Genomic DNA, 19,979 nt, shown 5'->3' on the forward strand with positions numbered 1-19,979 from the left:
AACTAGCAGGTATAGTCCTAATTCTGCTCTGTATGCATTATATGACTGGACCTTTAATGTTGTAGGAATCTAAAGACATGTAGGACTGACTGGTCCTTTAATGTTGTAGGAATCTAAAGACATGTAGGACTGACTGGTCCTTTAATGTTGTAGGAATCTAAAGACATGGAGGACTGACTGGTCCTTTAATGTTGTAGGAATCTAAAGACATGGAGGACTGACTGGTCCTTTAATGTTGTAGGAATCTAAAGACATGGAGGACTGACTGGTCCTTTAATGTTTTAGGAATCTAAAGACATGGAGGACTGACTGGTCCTTTAATGTTGTAGGAATCTAAAGACATGGAGGACTGACTGGTCCTTTAATGTTGTAGGAATCTAAAGACATGGAGGACTGACTGGTCCTTTAATGTTGTAGGAATCTAAAGACATGGAGGACTGACTGGTCCTTTAATGTTGTAGGAATCTAAAGACATGGAGGACTGACTGGTCCTTTAATGTTGTAGGAATCTAAAGACATGGAGGACTGACTGGTCCTTTAATGTTGTAGGAATCTAAAGACATGGAGGACTGACTGGTCCTTTAATGTTGGTGGAATCTAAAGACATGGAGGACTGACTGGTCCTTTAATGTTGTAGGAATCTAAAGACATGGAGGACTGACTGGTCCTTTAATGTTTTAGGAATCTAAAGACATGTAGGACTGACTGGTCCTTTAATGTTGTAGGAATCTAAAGACATGGAGGACTGACTGGACCTTTAATGTTGTAGGAATCTAAAGACATGGAGGACTGACTGGTCCTTTAATGTTGGTGGAATCTAAAGACATGGAGGACTGACTGGTCCTTTAATGTTGTAGGAATCTAAAGACATGGAGGACTGACTGGTCCTTTAATGTTGGTGGAATCTAAAGACATGGAGGACTGACTGGTCCTTTAATGTTGTAGGAATCTAAAGACATGGAGGACTGACTGGTCCTTTAATGTTTTAGGAATCTAAAGACATGTAGGACTGACTGGTCCTTTAATGTTGTAGGAATCTAAAGACATGGAGGACTGACTGGTCCTTTAATGTTGTAGGAATCTAAAGACATGGAGGACTGACTGGTCCTTTAATGTTTTAGGAATCTAAAGACATGTAGGACTGACTGGTCCTTTAATGTTGTAGGAATCTAAAGACATGTAGGACTGACTGGTCCTTTAATGTTGTAGGAATCTAAAGACATGGAGGACTGACTGGTCCTTTAATGTTGTAGGAATCTAAAGACATGGAGGACTGACTGGTCCTTTAATGTTGTAGGAATCTAAAGACATGGAGGACTGACTGGTCCTTTAATGTTGTAGGAATCTAAAGACATGGAGGACTGACTGGTCCTTTAATGTTGTAGGAATCTAAAGACATGTAGGACTGACTGGTCCTTTAATGTTGTAGGAATCTAAAGACATGGAGGACTGACTGGTCCTTTAATGTTTTAGGAATCTAAAGACATGGAGGACTGACTGGTCCTTTAATGTTGTAGGAATCTAAAGACATGGAGGACTGACTGGTCCTTTAATGTTGTAGGAATCTAAAGACATGGAGGACTGACTGGTCCTTTAATGTTGTAGGAATCTAAAGACATGGAGGACTGACTGGTCCTTTAATGTTGTAGGAATCTAAAGACATGGAGGACTGACTGGTCCTTTAATGTTGTAGGAATCTAAAGACATGGAGGACTGACTGGTCCTTTAATGTTGTAGGAATCTAAAGACATGGAGGACTGACTGGTCCTTTAATGTTTTAGGAATCTAAAGACATGGAGGACTGACTGGTCCTTTAATGTTGTAGGAATCTAAAGACATGGAGGACTGACTGGTCCTTTAATGTTGTAGGAATCTAAAGACATGGAGGACTGACTGGTCCTTTAATGTTGTAGGAATCTAAAGACATGGAGGACTGACTGGTCCTTTGTTGTAGGAATCTAAAGACATGTAGGACTGACTGGTCCTTTAATGTTGTAGGAATCTGAGAAGAGAGGTTTGATGGAAAAAATTCACATGGTTCAAGAGACTGTCATCACTGTCCAAAACCTGTTGGAGGAAATCGCATGCTTCGGGGAGAGAATTAAGAAGTGAGCATCTGAATTAGACATTTATTTTATTTAATTGTCCATAAATGTTGATTTGACATGGTGTTCTAGTTAGACATGTATTTATTTTAAATGTCCATCCATTTTGATTTGACATGGTGTTCTAGTCTGACATGTATTCATTTTAATTGTCCATCCATTTTGATTTCACATGGTGTTCTAGTTAGACATGTATTTATTTTAATTGTCCATCCATTTTGATTTGACATGGTGTTCTAGTTAGACATGTATTTATTTTAATTGTCCATCCATTTTGATTTGACATGGTGTTCTAGTCTGACATGTATTTATTTTAATTGTCCATCCATTTTGATTTGACATGGTGTTCTAGTTTGACATGTATTTATTTTAATTGTCCATCCATTTTGATTTGACATGGTGTTCTAGTCTGACATGTATTTATTTTAAATGTCCATCCATTTTGATTTGACATGGTGTTCTAGTTTGACATGTATTTATTTTAATTGTCCATCCATTTTGATTTGACATGGTGTTCTAGTCTGACATTTATTTATTTTAATTGTCCATCCATTTTGATTTGACATGGTGTTCTAGTCTGACATGTATTTATTTTAATTGTCCATCCATTTTGATTTGACATGGTGTTCTAGTCTGACATGTATTTATTCTGGACATGGTTCTGGTTTGTTCATTCACGTATTTATTATAATCAACATTAAATATCTTATTTATTTTGTATTATCAATGAAATATAGAATAATTAGATAGTGTGTTATGTTCCTGCAATAATGTTTTATCACGTATCTAATCAATATGAATTATCAATATTTGTTTTGTTTTATAAATGAATCAAATATCTCCTCCAACCAAAGTGTTGGGCGGCAGGTAGGGAGTGAAGTTGGACGGCAGGTAGGGAGGCAGGTAGGTAGTGAAGTTGGGCGGCAGGTAGGGAGTGAAGTTGGGTGGTAGGTAGGGAGTGAAGTTGGGTGGTAGGTAGGGAGTGAAGTTGGGTGGTAGGTAGGGAGTGAAGTTGGGCGGCAGGTAGGGAGGCAGGTAGGGAGTGAAGTTGGGCGGCAGGTAGGGAGGCAGGTAGGGAGTGAAGTTGGACGGCAGGTAGGGAGGCAGGTAGGTAGTGAAGTTGGGCGGCAGGTAGGGAGGCAGGTAGGGAGTGAAGTTGGGCGGCAGGTAGGGAGTGAAGTTGGACGGCAGGTAGGGAGTGAAGTTGGGCGGCAGGTAGGGAGTGAAGTTGGGCGGCAGGTAGGGAGTGAAGTTGGGCGGCAGGTAGGGAGTGAAGTTGGGCGGCAGGTAGGGAGTGAAGTTGGGCGGAAGTTAGGGAGGCAGGTAGGGAGTGAAGTTGGGCGGCAGGTAGGGAGTGAAGTTGGGCGGAAGTTAGGGAGGCAGGTAGGTAGTGAAGTTGGGCGGCAGGTAGGGAGAGAAGTTGGGCGGCAGGTAGGGAGTGAAGTTGGGCGGCAGGTAGGGAGTGAAGTTGGACGGTAGGTAGGGAGTGAAGTTGGACGGCAGGTAGGGAGTGAAGTTGGGCGGCAGGTAGGGAGGCAGGTAGGGAGTGAAGTTGGGCGGCAGGTAGGGAGGCAGGTAGGGAGTGAAGTTGGACGGCAGGTAGGGAGGCAGGTAGGTAGTGAAGTTGGGCGGCAGGTAGGGAGGCAGGTAGGGAGTGAAGTTGGGCGGCAGGTAGGGAGTGAAGTTGGACGGCAGGTAGGGAGTGAAGTTGGGCGGCAGGTAGGGAGTGAAGTTGGGCGGCAGGTAGGGAGTGAAGTTGGGCGGCAGGTAGGGAGTGAAGTTGGGCGGCAGGTAGGGAGTGAAGTTGGGCGGAAGTTAGGGAGGCAGGTAGGGAGTGAAGTTGGGCGGCAGGTAGGGAGTGAAGTTGGGCGGAAGTTAGGGAGGCAGGTAGGTAGTGAAGTTGGGCGGCAGGTAGGGAGAGAAGTTGGGCGGCAGGTAGGGAGTGAAGTTGGGCGGCAGGTAGGGAGTGAAGTTGGACGGTAGGTAGGGAGTGAAGTTGGACGGCAGGTAGGGAGTGAAGTTGGGCGGCAGGTAGGGAGGCAGGTAGGGAGTGAAGTTGGGCGGCAGGTAGGGAGGCAGGTAGGGAGTGAAGTTGGACGGCAGGTAGGGAGGCAGGTAGGTAGTGAAGTTGGGCGGCAGGTAGGGAGGCAGGTAGGGAGTGAAGTTGGGCGGCAGGTAGGGAGTGAAGTTGGGCGGCAGGTAGGGAGTGAAGTTGGGTGGTAGGTAGGGAGTGAAGTTGGGCGGCAGGTAGGGAGTGAAGTTGGGTGGTAGGTAGGGAGTGAAGTTGGACGGCAGGTAGGGAGGCAGGTAGGGAGTGAAGTTGGACGGCAGGTAGGGAGGCAGGTAGGGAGTGAAGTTGGGCGGCAGGTAGGGAGGCAGGTAGGGAGTGAAGTTGGACGGCAGGTAGGGAGGCAGGTAGGGAGTGAAGTTGGGCGGCAGGTAGGGAGTGAAGTTGGGCGGCAGGTAGGGAGTGAAGTTGGGTGGTAGGTAGGGAGTGAAGTTGGGCGGCAGGTAGGGAGGCAGGTAGGGAGTGAAGTTGGATGGCAGGTAGGGAGTGAAGTTGGGTGGTAGGTAGGGAGTGAAGTTGGGCGGCAGGTAGGGAGTGAAGTTGGGTGGTAGGTAGGGAGTGAAGTTGGGCGGCAGGTAGGGAGTGAAGTTGGGCGGCAGGTAGGGAGTGAAGTTGGGTGGTAGGTAGGGAGTGAAGTTGGGTGGTAGGTAGGGAGTGAAGTTGGGCGGCAGGTAGGGAGGCAGGTAGGGAGTGAAGTTGGGCGGCAGGTAGGGAGGCAGGTAGGGAGTGAAGTTGGACGGCAGGTAGGGAGGCAGGTAGGTAGTGAAGTTGGGCGGCAGGTAGGGAGTGAAGTTGGGCGGCAGGTAGGGAGTGAAGTTGGGCGGCAGGTAGGGAGGCAGGTAGGGAGTGAAGTTGGACGGCAGGTAGGGAGGCAGGTAGGTAGTGAAGTTGGGCGGCAGGTAGGGAGTGAAGTTGGGCGGCAGGTAGGGAGTGAAGTTGGGCGGCAGGTAGGGAGGCAGGTAGGGAGTGAAGTTGGACGGCAGGTAGGGAGGCAGGTAGGTAGTGAAGTTGGGCGGCAGGTAGGGAGTGAAGTTGGGCGGCAGGTAGGGAGTGAAGTTGGGCGGCAGGTAGGGAGTGAAGTTGGGTGGTAGGTAGGGAGTGAAGTTGGGCGGCAGGTAGGGAGGCAGGTAGGGAGTGAAGTTGGGCGGCAGGTAGGGAGGCAGGTAGGGAGTGAAGTTGGGAGGCAGGTAGGGAGTGAAGTTGGACGGCAGGTAGGGAGTGAAGTTGGACGGCAGGTAGGGAGGCAGGTAGGGAGTGAAGTTGGACGGCAGGTAGGGAGGCAGGTAGGTAGTGAAGTTGGGCGGCAGGTAGGGAGGCAGGTAGGGAGTGAAGTTGGGCGGCAGGTAGGGAGTGAAGTTGGGCGGCAGGTAGGGAGTGAAGTTGGGTGGTAGGTAGGGAGTGAAGTTGGGCGGCAGGTAGGGAGTGAAGTTGGGCGGCAGGTAGGGAGTGAAGTTGGGTGGTAGGTAGGGAGGCAGGTAGGGAGTGAAGTTGGGCGGCAGGTAGGGAGGCAGGTAGGGAGTGAAGTTGGATGGCAGGTAGGGAGTGAAGTTGGGTGGTAGGTAGGGAGTGAAGTTGGGCGGCAGGTAGGGAGTGAAGTTGGGCGGCAGGTAGGGAGTGAAGTTGGGCGGCAGGTAGGGAGTGAAGTTGGGTGGTAGGTAGGGAGTGAAATTGGGCGGCAGGTAGGGAGGCAGGTAGGGAGTGAAGTTGGGCGGCAGGTAGGGAGGCAGGTAGGGAGTGAAGTTGGACGGCAGGTAGGGAGGCAGGTAGGTAGTGAAGTTGGGCGGCAGGTAGGGAGTGAAGTTGGGCGGCAGGTAGGGAGTGAAGTTGGGCGGCAGGTAGGGAGTGAAGTTGGGTGGTAGGTAGGGAGTGAAGTTGGGCGGCAGGTAGGGAGGCAGGTAGGGAGTGAAGTTGGGCGGCAGGTAGGGAGGCAGGTAGGGAGTGAAGTTGGGAGGCAGGTAGGGAGTGAAGTTGGGTGGTAGGTAGGGAGTGAAGTTGGGCGGCAGGTAGGGAGTGAAGTTGGGCGGCAGGTAGGGAGTGAAGTTGGGTGGTAGGTAGGGAGTGAAGTTCAGCGGCAGGTAGGGAGGCAGGTAGGGAGTGAAGTTGGGCGGCAGGTAGGGAGGCAGGTAGGGAGTGAAGTTGGACGGCAGGTAGGGAGGCAGGTAGGTAGTGAAGTTGGGCGGCAGGTAGGGAGTGAAGTTGGGCGGCAGGTAGGGAGTGAAGTTGGGCGGCAGGTAGGGAGTGAAGTTGGGCGGCAGGTAGGGAGTGAAGTTGGGCGGAAGGTAGGGAGGCAGGTAGGGAGTGAAGTTGGACGGCAGGTAGGGAGGCAGGTAGGGAGTGAAGTTGGGCGGCAGGTAGGTAGTGAAGTTGGGCGGCAGGTAGGGAGTGAAGTTGGGCGGAAGGTAGGGAGGCAGGTAGGGAGTGAAGTTGGACGGCAGGTAGGGAGGCAGGTAGGTAGTGAAGTTGGGCGGCAGGTAGGGAGGCAGGTAGGTAGTGAAGTTGGGCGGCAGGTAGGGAGGCAGGTAGGGAGTGAAGTTGGGCGGCAGGTAGGTAGTGAAGTTGGGCGGCAGGTAGGGAGTGAAGTTGGACGGCAGGTAGGGAGGCAGGTAGGTAGTGAAGTTGGGCGGCAGGTAGGTAGTGAAGTTGGGCGGCAGGTAGGGAGTGAAGTTGGGCGGCAGGTAGGGAGTGAAGTTGGGCGGCAGGTAGGGAGTGAAGTTGGGCGGCAGGTAGGGAGTGAAGTTGGGCGGCAGGTAGGGAGTGAAGTTGGGCGGAAGGTAGGGAGGCAGGTAGGGAGTGAAGTTGGACGGCAGGTAGGGAGGCAGGTAGGTAGTGAAGTTGGGCGGCAGGTAGGGAGTGAAGTTGGGCGGCAGGTAGGGAGTGAAGTTGGGCGGCAGGTAGGGAGTGAAGTTGGGCGGAAGTTAGGGAGGCAGGTAGGGAGGTAGGTAGGTAGTGAAGTTGGGCGGCAGGTAGGGAGTGAAGTTGGGAGGCAGGTAGGGATTGAAGTTGGGGGGCAGGTAGGGAGTGAAGTTGGGCGGCAGGTAGGGAGTGAAGTTGGGCGGAAGTTAGGGAGGCAGGTAGGGAGGCAGGTAGGAAGTGAAGTTGGGCGGAAGTTAGGGAGGCAGGTAGGGAGGCAGGTAGGGAGTGAAGTTGGGCGGAAGTTAGGGAGGCAGGTAGGGAGGCAGGTAGGGAGTGAAGTTGGGCGGAAGTTAGGGAGGCAGGTAGGGAGGCAGGTAGGTAGTGAAGTTGGGCGGCAGGTAGGAAGTGAAGTTGGGCGGCAGGTAGGGAGTGAAGTTGGGCGGCAGGTAGGGAGTGAAGTTGGGCGGCAGGTAGGGAGTGAAGTTGGGAGGCAGGTAGCGAGTGAAGTAGGGAGGCAGGTAGGGAGTGAAGTTGGGCGGCAGGTAGGGAGTGAAGTTGGGTGGTAGGTAGGGAGTGAAGTTGGGAGGCAGGTAGGGAGGCAGGTAGGGAGTGAAGTTGGACGGCAGGTAGGGAGTGAAGTTGGGCGGCAGGTAGAGAGTGAGGTTGGACGGCAGGTAGGGAGGCAGGTAGGGAGGCAGGTAGGGAGTGAAGTTGGGCGGCAGGTAGGGAGTGAAGTTGGGAGGCAGGTAGCGAGTGAGGTTGGACGGCAGGTAGGGAGTGAAGTTGGGCGGCAGGTAGGGAGGCAGGTAGGGAGGCAGGTAGGGAGTGAAGTTGGGCGGCAGGTAGCGAGTGAGGTTGGACGGCAGGTAGGGAGTGAAGTTGGGCGGCAAGTAGGGAGTGAAGTTGGGCGGCAGGTAGGGAGGCAGGTAGGGAGGCAGGTAGGGAGTGAAGTTGGGCGGCAGGTAGGGAGTGAAGTTGGGCGGCAGGTAGGGAGCCAGGTAGGGAGGCAGGTAGGGATGCAGGTAGGGAGTGAAGTAGGGAGGCAGGTAGCGAGTGAAGTAGGGAGGCAGGTAGGGAGTGAAGTTGGGCGGCAGGTAGGGAGTGAAGTTTGGAGGCAGGTAGGGAGTGAAATTGGGAATCAGGTAAGTAGTGAAGTAGGGAGGCAGGTAGGGAGTGAAGTTGGGCGGAAGTTAGGGAGGCAGGTAGGGAGTGAAGTTGGGCGGAAGTTAGGGAGCCAGGTAGGGAGTGAAGTTGGGAGGCAGGTAGGTAGTGAAGTAGGGAGGCAGGTAGGGAGTTAAGTTGGGCGACAGGTAGGGAGTGAAGTTGGGAGGCAGGTAGGGAGTGAAGTAGGGAGGCAGGTAGGGAGTTAAGTTGGGCGACAGGTAGGGAGTGAAGTTGGGAGGCAGGTAGGGAGTGAAGTTGGGCGGCAGGTAGGGAGGCAGGTAGGGAGTGAAGTTGGGCGGTAGGTAGGGAGTGAAGTTGGGCGGCAGATAGGGAGTGAAGTTGGGCGGTAGGTAGGGAGGCATGTAGCCTAGTGGTTAGAGCATTGGGGTAGTAACCAATGTTACAACTCCATTGTGTCCTCCTCCCAGAGTGCAAAGAACCTTGGCGTGATCCTGGACAACACTCTGACGTTCTCCGCTAACATCAAAGCGGTGACCCGATCCTGCAGGTTCATGCTCTACAACATTCGCAGAGTACGACCCTGCCTTACACAGAAAGCGGCACAGGTCCTAATCCAGGCACTTGTCATCTCCCGTCTGGATTACTGCAACTCGCTGTTGGCTGGGCTCCTTGCCTGTGCCATTAAACCCCTGCAACTTATCCAGAACGCTGCAGCCCGTCTGGTGTTCAACCTTCCCAAGTTCTCTCATGTCACCCCGCTCCTCCGCACACTCCACTGGCTTCCAGGAGAGGCTCGCATCTACTACAAGACCATGGTGCTTGCCTACGGAGCTGTGAGGGGAACGGCACCTCTTTACCTTCAGGCTCTGATCAGACCCTACACCCAAACGAGGGCACTACGTTCATCCACCTCTGGCCTGCTAGCCCCCCTACCTCTACGGAAGCACAGTTCCCACTCAGCCCAGTCAAAGCTATTCGCTGCTCTGGCACCCCAATGGTGGAACAAGCTCCCCCATTGCGCCAGGACAGCGGAGTCACTGACCACCTTCCGGAGACACTTGAAACCCTACCTCTTTAAGGAATACCTGGAATAGTATAAAAGTAATCCTTCTACCCCCCCTCCCCCACCCCCCCATAAAAAAAAGTGGTTGTCCCACTGGCTATCATAAGTTGAATGCACCAATTTTTAAGTCGCTCTGGATAAGAGCGTCTGCTAAATGACGTAAATTAAAAATGTAAAGGTTGCTGGTTTGAATATCAAAGCCGACAAGGTGAAAATTCTGTCGATATGCCATTGAGCAAGTCACTTATGGCTGACCCTGTAAAACAACACATTACACTGGACCTATCATACTACTATGGCTGACCCTGTAAAACAACACATTACACTGGACCTATCATACTACTATGGCTGACCCTGTAAAACAACACATTACACTGCACCTATCATACTACTATGGCTGACCCTGTAAAACAACACATTACACTGGACCTATCATACTACTATGGCTGACCCTGTAAAACAACACATTACACTGGACCTATCATACTACTATGGCTGACCCTGTAAAACAACACATTACACTGGACCTATCATACTACTATGGCTGACCCTGTAAAACAACACATTACACTGGACCTATCATACTACTATGGCTGACCCTGTAAAACACCACATTACACTGGACCTATCATACTACTATGGCTGACCCTGTAAAACAACACATTACACTGCACCTATCATACTACTATGGCTGACCCTGTAGAACAACACATTACACTGGACCTATCATACTACTATGGCTGACCCTGTAAAACAACACATTACACTGGACCTATTATACTACTATGGCTGACCCTGTAGAACAACACATTACACTGCACCTATCATACTACTATGGCTGACCCTGTAAAACAACACATTACACTGCACCTATCATACTACTATGGCTGACCCTGTAAAACAACACATTACACTGGACCTATCATACTACTATGGCTGACCCTGTAAAACAACACATTACACTGGACCTATCATACTACTATGGCTGACCCTGTAAAACACCACATTACACTGGACCTATCATACTACTATGGCTGACCCTGTAAAACAACACATTACACTGCACCTATCATACTACTATGGCTGACCCTGTAAAACAACACATTACACTGGACCTATCATACTACTATGGCTGACCCTGTAAAACAACACATTACACTGGACCTATCATACTACTATGGCTGACCCTGTAAAACAACACATTACACTGGACCTATCATACTACTATGGCTGACCCTGTAAAACAACACATTACACTGGACCTATCATACTACTATGGCTGACCCTGTAAAACAAAACATTACACTGGACCTATCATACTACTATGGCTGACCCTGTAAAATAACACATTACACTGGACCTATCATACTACTATGGCTGACCCTGTAAAACACCACATTACACTGGACCTATCATACTACTATGGCTGACCCTGTAAAACAACACATTACACTGCACCTATCATACTACTATGGCTGACCCTGTAAAACAACACATTACACTGGACCTATCATACTACTATGGCTGACCCTGTAAAACAACACATTACACTGGACCTATCATACTACTATGGCTGACCCTGTAAAACAACACATTACACTGGACCTATCATACTACTATGGCTGACCCTGTAAAACAACACATTACACTGGACCTATCCGGTGTATGTAACAATAATTATTTATCTTTGAATATGTTGTATTCCTCAATATTGTTGTCACATATGTTTCTACTCAATATGAATATGTATTGTGTTTCTACTCAATATGAATATGGATTGTGTTTCTACAATATTAATATGTATTGTGTTTCTACTCAATATGAATATGGATTGTGTTTCTACTCAATATGGATTGTGTTTCTACTCAATATGAATATGGATTGTGTTTCTACTCAATATGAATATGGATTGTGTTTCTACAATATTAATATGTATTGTGTTTCTACTCAATATGAATATGGATTGTGTTTCTACTCAATATGGATTGTGTTTCTACTCAATATGAATATGGATTGTGTTTCTACTCAATATGAATATGTATTGTGTTTCTACTCAATATGAATATGTATTGTGTTTCTACTCAATATTAATATGTATTGTGTTTCTACAATATGAATATGTATTGTGTTTCTACTCAATATGAATATGTATTGTGTTTCTACTCAATATGAATATGTATTGTGTTTCTACTCAATATGAATATGGATTGTGTTTCTACTCAATATGAATATGGATTGTGTTTCTACTCAATATGAATATGTATTGTGTTTCTACAATATGAATATGTATTGTGTTTCTACTCAATATGAAGATGCATTGTGTTTCTACTCAATATGAATATGTATTGTGTTTCTACTCAATATGAATATGTATTGTGTTTCTACAATATGAATATGTATTGTGTTTCTACTCAATATGAATATGTATTGTGTTTCTCCAATATGAATATGGATTGTGTTTTTACTCAATATGAAGATGCATTGTGTTTCTACTCAATATGAATATGGATTGTGTTTCTCCAATATGAATATGGATTGTGTTTTTACTCAATATGAAGATGCATTGTGTTTCTACTCAATATGAATATGGATTGTGTTTCTACTCAATATGAATATGTATTGTGTTTCTACTCAATATGAATATGTATTGTGTTTTTACTCAATATGAAGATGCATTGTGTTTCTACTCAATATGAATATGGATTGTGTTTCTACTCAATATGAATATGTATTGTGTTTCTACTCAATATGAATATGTATTGTGTTTCTACTCAATATGAAGATGCATTGTGTTTCTACTCAATATGAATATGTATTGTGTTTCTACTCAATATGAATATATATTGTGTTTCTACTCAATATGAAGATGCATTGTGTTTCTACTCAATATGAATATGTATTGTGTTTCTACTCAATATGAATATGTATTGTGTTTCTACAATATGAATATGGATTGTGTTTCTACTCAATATGAAGATGTATTGTGTTTCTACTCAATATGAAGATGTATTGTGTTTCTACTCAATATGAATATGTATTGTGTTTCTACTCAATATGAATATGTATTGTGTTTCTACAATATGAATATGTATTGTGTTTCTACTCAATATGAATATGTATTGTGTTTCTCCAATATGAATATGGATTGTGTTTTTACTCAATATGAAGATGCATTGTGTTTCTACTCAATATGAATATGGATTGTGTTTCTACAATATGAATATGTATTGTGTTTCTACTCAATATGAATATGTATTGTGTTTCAACTCAATATGAATATGTATTGTGTTTCTACTCAATATGAATATGGATTGTGTTTCTACTCAATATGAATATGTATTGTGTTTCTACTCAATATGAATATGTATTGTGTTTCTCCAATATGAATATGGATTGTGTTTTTACTCAATATGAATATGTATTGTGTTTCTACTCAATATGAATATGTATTGTGTTTTTACTCAATATGAAGATGCATTGTGTTTCTACTCAATATGAATATGGATTGTGTTTCTCCAATATGAATATGGATTGTGTTTTTACTCAATATGAAGATGCATTGTGTTTCTACTCAATATGAATATGTATTGTGTTTCTCCAATATGAATATGGATTGTGTTTCTACTCAATATGAATATATATTGTGTTTCTACTCAATATGAATATGTATTGTGTTTCTACTCAATATGAATATGTATTGTGTTTCTACAATATGAATATGTATTGTGTTTCTACTCAATATGAAGATGTATTGTGTTTCTACTCAATATGAATATGTATTGTGTTTCTACTCAATATGAATATGTATTATGTTTCTACAATATGAATATGTATTGTGTTTCTACTCAATATGAATATGTATTGTGTTTCTACAATATGAATATGGATTGTGTTTCTACTCAATATGAATATGTATTGTGTTTCTACAATATGAATATGGATTGTGTTTCTACTCAATATGAATATGTATTGTGTTTCTACTCAATATGAATATGTATTGTGTTTCTACAATATGAATATGTATTGTGTTTCTACTCAATATGAATATGTATTGTGTTTCTACTCAATATGAATATGTATTGTGTTTCTACAATATGAATATGTATTGTGTTTCTACTCAATATGAATATGTATTGTGTTTCTCCAATATGAATATGTATTGTGTTTCTACTCAATATGAATATGGATTGTGTTTCTACTCAATATGAATATGGATTGTGTTTCTACTCAATATGAATATGGATTGTGTTTCTACTCAATATGAATATGTGTTGTGTTTCTACAATATTAATATGTAATGTGTTTCTACTCAATATGAATATGTATTGTGTTTCAACTCAATATGAATATGTATTGTGTTTCTACTCAATATGAATATGTATTGTGTTTCTACTCAATATGAATATGTATTGTGTTGTCTTCCTCAGCACCTTTAACTGGTCAGTCCCGTTCCTCTCCAACCTGGCCTTCCTGATCCTGGTTACAGTAACAGTTATAACATACTTCATCCCTGTACGATATATCCTTCTAATATGGGGTAAGTGCATGTTTTCTTTTGTTAAGATATATATATATAACTATTGTCCATTTCCATGTCAATTGATTTTATGAGGTCAGCATAACAAATAGACCAAAACAATACACTATCATTCCTTTTCCTTTTTATTGGATTATAGCTGATTCAGATCCACCCAGATTACTGGGAATGAAACGTTTATACAGGCTGTTTTATTTAGCTTCTCCTGAATGTCTGTTTTACCAGGAATTAATAAATTCACCAAGAAATTACGGGCCCCGTACGCCATCGACAACAATGAGGTGTTTGATTTCCTGAGGAGAGTTCCTTCAGATGTTCACAAGGTAAGTGCCTATAGCAGGTAAAAGGGCTATTCCACCACTTTTCAACAGATAAAAAAGTGCAATTCAGTGATTTCCAAAGACTCTGAGATTGACAGGGAACCTGATAATGCTCTTCCCCTGCCTAGAAAGTCATCAAATGGAAATGTAGAAACTGATGCAGGTTTTTACTTTTGATGCAATGTGATGATGTCATCCATTGCACTTTTAAAGGACCTTTTCTTCTTATGTTTGTAACTACAGCACATAGAAATGTTATTCTGTTATTCACATGTAGACACTGGTATGGTGCTGGAGATAATGAATAGGTTAAAAAGTGGTGGAATTTCCCTTTCAGGTTATAGCCTCTAGATCAGATTCAGGAAGCCAGTAAACCTCTAGTCTTTCAGCGCTGCTTTCTACTGAAATATCCCACAGGTTGTTTCTGTGTTACCTGGTTGTTGCCTGTGTCATTTGCTCCGTCTACTTAATTATAGCCCGGTCTAATTTCTGTTATGATGTTTCCTCCCTAACATCCCTTGTGGAGTATACAAAGTGTTAGGCTTCAGGAGCCTTTCTGTTGCCGGGCGAAGGCACCACAGAGTTGATCACTTCAGGGACCATTGGCACCACAGAGTTGATCACTTCAGGGACTATTGGCACCACAGAGTTGATCACTTCAGGGACTATTGGCACCACAGAGTTGATCACTTCAGGGACCATTGGCACCACAGAGTTGCGAGTAGGGTTGCAAAATTCTGTTAACTTTCCCAAAAGTCCTAGTTTTTTTCCGGAAATCTCAGTTGGAAGATTCACGAGGGAATAACCAGGAAATATGTGAATCCTCCAATCGGGGAAGTTACCAGAATTTTGCAACCCTAGTTGAGAGCTACTGTGACTGTTGTGTGACCTCGACTGGTAGTATGAACTCTGACCCTGACCTAACCCAACCCTAACACTCTAACCCTAATCCTCTGCTGTTATGAACGGTACCTGGCCATATTCCTCTGGTAGTATGAACTCTGACCCTGACCCTAACCCTAATCCTCTGCTGTTATGAGCGGTACCTGGCCATATTCCTCTGGTAGTATGAACTCTGACCCTGACCTAACCCAACCCTAACACTCTAACCCTAATCCTCTGCTGTTATGAACGGTACCTGGCCATATTCCTCTGGTAGTATGAACTCTGACCCTGACCCTAACCCTAATCCTCTGCTGTTATGAACGGTACCTGGCCATATTCCTCTGGTAGTATGAACTCTGACCCTGACCCTAACCCTAATCCTCTGCTGTTATGAACGGTACCTGGCCATATTCCTCTGGTAGTATGAACTCTGACCCTGACTCTAACCCTAATCCTCTGCTGTTATGAACGGTACCTGGCCATATTCCTCTGGTAGTATGAACTCTGACCCTGACTCTAACCCTAATCCTCTGCTGTTATGAACGGTACCTGGCCATATTCCTCTGGTAGTATGAACTCTGACCCTGACCCTAACCCTAATCCTCTGCTGTTATGAACGGTACCTGGCCATATTCCTCTGGTAGTATGAACTCTGACCCTGACCTAACCCAACCCTAACACTCTAACCCTAATCCTCTGCTGTTATGAACGGTACCTGGCCATATTCCTCTGGTAGTATGAACTCTGACCCTGACTCTAACCCTAATCCTCTGCTGTTATGAACGGTACCTGGCCATATTCCTCTGGTAGTATGAACTCTGACCCTGACCCTAACCCTAATCCTCTGCTGTTATGAACGGTACCTGGCCATATTCCTCTGGTAGTATGAACTCTGACCCTGACCCTAACCCTAATCCTCTGCTGTTATGAACGGTACCTGGCCATATTCCTCTGGTAGTATGAACTCTGACCCTGACTCTAACCCTAATCCTCTGCTGTTATGAACGGTACCTGGCCATATTCCTCTGGTAGTATGAACTCTGACCCTGACCCTAACCCTAATCCTCTGCTGTTATGAACGGTACCTGGCCATATTCCTCTGGTAGTATGAACTCTGACCCTGACCCTAACCCTAATCCTCTGCTGTTATGAACGGTACCTGGCCATATTCCTCTGGTAGTATGAACTCTGACCCTGACCCTAACCCTAATCCTCTGCTGTTATGAACGGTACCTGGCCATATTCCTCTGTGTACAGGTGCAGTACAGTGAGCTGAAGACGGTGAGCGCCCAGAGTCCTCTGAGGAGGAAGAGAACCATTGAGAGGAGGTGATGGAGGAGTGATCTATGATCCCCGATGGAAGACGTGGCCATTGCACACTGTTGACGCCTCAGACTGTTATGCCCTGTGTGCAACTGTGCATATAGTGGAGGATATGCTGGGGATATCTGGATCATATTCCTCTATGTCCGAAATTGGTTAGAAAACTGCTCCTGAGTTATTGGTCCTCTGTAGTCAGTTGGTAGAACATGGCACTTGCAGTGCCAGGATAGTGGGTTAAATTCCTGGGACCCTAACCCATAAATGGATGCACGCATGACTAAGTCGCTTTTGGATAAAAGTATCTGCTAAATGGCATCTATACTGAACAAAAATGTAAACGCAACATGGAACAATTTCAAAGATGTTTCTGAGTTACAGTTCATATAATAAACATCAGTCAATATAAATACATTCATTAGGCCCTAATCTATGGGGGTGCAGCCATGGGTGGGCCTGGGAGGGCATAGGCCCACCCACTGGGGAACTAGGTCCAGCCAATCCGAATACGTTTTCCCCCATAAAAGGGCTTTATTACAGACAGAAATACTCCTCAGCACAACCCCCCCACCCCCATCAGACGATCCCGCAGGTGAAGAAGCCGGATGTGGAGGTCCTGGGCTGGCGTGGTTACAAGTGGTCTGCGGTTGTGAGGCCAGTTGGACGTACTACCAAATTCTCTAAAACGACATTGGAGGCGGTTTATGGCAGAGAAATGAACATTACATTCTCCGGAAACAGCTCTGGTGGACATTCCTGCAGTCAGCATGCCAGTTGCATGCTCCCTCAAAACTTGAGAAATCTGTAGCATTGTGTTGTGTGACAAAACTGCACATTTTAGAGTGGCCTTTTATTGTCCCCAGCACAAGGTGCACCTGTGTAATGATCATGCTGTTTAATCAGCTTCTTGATATGCTACACCTGTCAGGTGGATGGATTATCTTGGCAAAGGAGAAATGCTCACTAACAGGGATGTAAACATATTTGTGCACAGCATTTGAGATAAAAAGCTTTTTGTGCGTATGGAACATTTCTGGGATTTTTTATTTCAGCTCATGAAACTTGGGACCAACCCTTTCCATGTTGCGTTTCTATTGTTGTTCAGTTTATATTAGCAGTCAGACATGGATATTGTAAAACCAACGGGCTAAATGCTCAATCACCAGCACGGTTTCCTCCTACTCTACATAAAGACGGCCTCAACACGGGCTAAATGCTCAATCGCCAGCATGGTTTCCTCCTACTCTACATAAAGACGGCCTCAACACGGGCTAAATGCTCAATCACCAGCACGGTTTCCTCCTACTCTACATAAAGACGGCCTCAACACTGACTTTAGTTGGACACTTTTTATAATATTGTTCACTTATCTTTGTTTAATGTAAGATACTTTTTAATCAAAAAACGGTTTTATCCTGATTTGTTCTTCTCCACTTTTCGGACATTTTAAAATGTATTTGTTTAAAGTATCTACAATTCTACTTGTTAAAGTTTCCGAATATTATCTTTTTTATATTCTTAATAGAGATGTATAAATGAATGAAAAGCTGCTTTAGCCCATCAATAGAAATATGATGTCATTGTTATTCTATGATTCTATCCCTTTTCATTGGAAAGCCAGATCAGGTTGAAATCTGTTTTTACAGATAATGAAAGAATGTAATTTTAATATTTATAGATTTTACTTTCTTTTTAGAATGCACCATTTTGAGATGTGTTATTTGGTCCTCAGTGTACAGAACCCACCCCCCCCCACCTCATATCTAAAATCAGCAGTATCATGTAAAGAAATTCAAGACCCTCAACATATCTCATATCCTCATTCCCATCATATACAGTACAGAGGATAAAGTGCTTTAACACTATATTTATTATTTTATGTACTACATGTTATGCAATGTCTAACTTTCACACTGAATGTATAATATTCTGTGTCTTGGCTGTTTGATTTAAACGTTTATACCCTCTACAATACATATTCCTGTGCATGCTCATTTTGCTGGTGAATGGTATGGGACCAATTTGCTCATCTAATATCATGCATTGGTATTATATACAATAAACACAGCATGATTTACCTCAACGGATACTTTTACTGTCTGTCTGTCTGTCTGACTGTCGGTCTCTGTCTGTCTGTCTGACTGTCTGTCTATCTATCTGTCTGCTGTCTGTCTACTACCAGGCTATCTGCTACCTAGCCACCACACAACCCAACCACCAAGCTACCAGGCTATCTGCTCCCTAGCCACCACACAACCCAACCACCAAGCTACCAGGCTATCTGCTCCCTAGCCACCACACAACCCAACCACCAAGCTACCAGGCTATCTGCTCCCTAGCCACCACACAACCCAACCACCAAGCTACCAGGCTATCTGCTACCTAGACACCACACAACCCAACCACCAAGCTACCAGGCTATCTGCTCCCTAGATACCACACAACCCAACCACCAAGCTACCAGGCTATCTGCTACCTAGCTACCACACAACCCAACCACCAAGCTACCAGGCTATATGCTACCTAGCTACCACACAACCCAACCACCAAGCTACCAGGCTATCTGCTCCCTAGCTACCACACAACCCAACCACCAAGCTACCAGGCTATCTGCTCCCTAGCTACCACACAACCCAACCACCAAGCTACCAGGCTATCTGCTACCTAGCCACCACACAACCCAACCACCAAGCTACCAGGCTATCTGCTCCCTAGCCACCACACAACCCAACCACCAAGCTACCAGGCTATCTGCTACCTATCCACCACACAACCCAACCACCAAGCTACCAGGCTATCTGCTACCTAGCTACCACACAACCCAACCACCAAGCTACCAGGCTATCTGCTCCCTAGCCACCACACAACCCAACACCAAGCTACCAGGCTATCTGCTACCTAGCCACCACACAACCCAACCACCAAGCTACCAGGCTATCTGCTCCCTAGCCACCACACAACCCAACCACCAAGCTACCAGGCTATCTGCTCCCTAGCCACCACACAACCCAACCACCAAGCTACCAGGCTATATGCTACCTAGCTACCACACAACCCAACCACCAAGCTACCAGGCTATCTAACCAATCTGCTACCTAGCTACCACACAACCCAACCACCAAGCTACCAGGCTATCTGCTCCCTAGCTACCACACAACTCAACCACCAAGCTACCAGGCTATCTAACCAATCTGCTCCCTAGCCACCACACAACCCAACCACCAGGCTATCTAGCCACCCAGCTATCAGGCCTTTCATTAGAGAGATACATATTACTAGAAGCCACAAGCAACATCCAGACAGACTCGTTTAGGGACTAAAAATATTTAAACAATTAGACTCTCAGGGCCGGCTTCCCAGACAGATTTAGTGTGTCCGGGAAACCAGCCCATATAGTCCTAAGGAGAGAAGCCCATGGACCTGGACTATCAGTGACCAGTATATTGCATAGTGTCATATAGTTATTATATTGACTCAGATATTCCATTGAATAGGCTGGTGTCAAGGGTACTAGAAGGACATTTCAATAGGCTGGTGTCAAGGGTACTAGAAGGACATTTCAATAGGCTGGTGTCAAGGGTACTAGAAGGACATTTCAATAGGCTGGTGTCAAGGGTACTAGAAGGACATTTCAATAGGCTGGTGTCAAGGGTACTAGAAGGACATTTCAATAGGCTGGTGTCAAGTGTACTAGAAGGACATT

The 19,979-nt window shown here is 45.5% G+C and overlaps 1 protein-coding gene across 1 annotated transcript; it reads left to right on the forward strand.

Annotated features, from left to right (window-relative positions):
* Positions 1-1,979: 1,979 nt before the first annotated feature.
* LOC311123999 (multiple C2 and transmembrane domain-containing protein 2-like) lies at positions 1,980-18,363 on the forward strand. The gene is made up of 4 exons (XM_084198222.1): positions 1,980-2,108; positions 13,642-13,751; positions 13,977-14,074; positions 16,214-18,363. Exons 1-4 carry the CDS (start codon positions 2,020-2,022, stop codon positions 16,286-16,288), a joined length of 372 nt encoding a protein of 123 aa, XP_084054348.1. The 5' UTR covers positions 1,980-2,019; the 3' UTR covers positions 16,289-18,363.
* The last annotated feature ends 1,616 nt before the right edge of the window (positions 18,364-19,979 follow it).

This window comes from Coregonus lavaretus (genome assembly GCF_964263955.1).
Source record: "Coregonus lavaretus genome assembly, contig: HAP1_SCAFFOLD_663, whole genome shotgun sequence".
Taxonomy (NCBI): domain Eukaryota; kingdom Metazoa; phylum Chordata; class Actinopteri; order Salmoniformes; family Salmonidae; genus Coregonus; species Coregonus lavaretus.

Bases quoted from the DNA above. Each gene is read 5' to 3' on its own strand.
- LOC311123999 (XM_084198222.1), top strand. From the start codon at position 2,020: ATGGAAAAAATTCACATGGTTCAAGAGACTGTCATCACTGTCCAAAAC. The intron at 2,109-13,641 runs GTGAGCATCTGA...TGTCTTCCTCAG, and splicing joins TTCGGGGAGAGAATTAAGAA to CACCTTTAACTGGTCAGTCC. The intron at 13,752-13,976 runs GTAAGTGCATGT...CTGTTTTACCAG, and splicing joins ATATATCCTTCTAATATGGG to GAATTAATAAATTCACCAAG.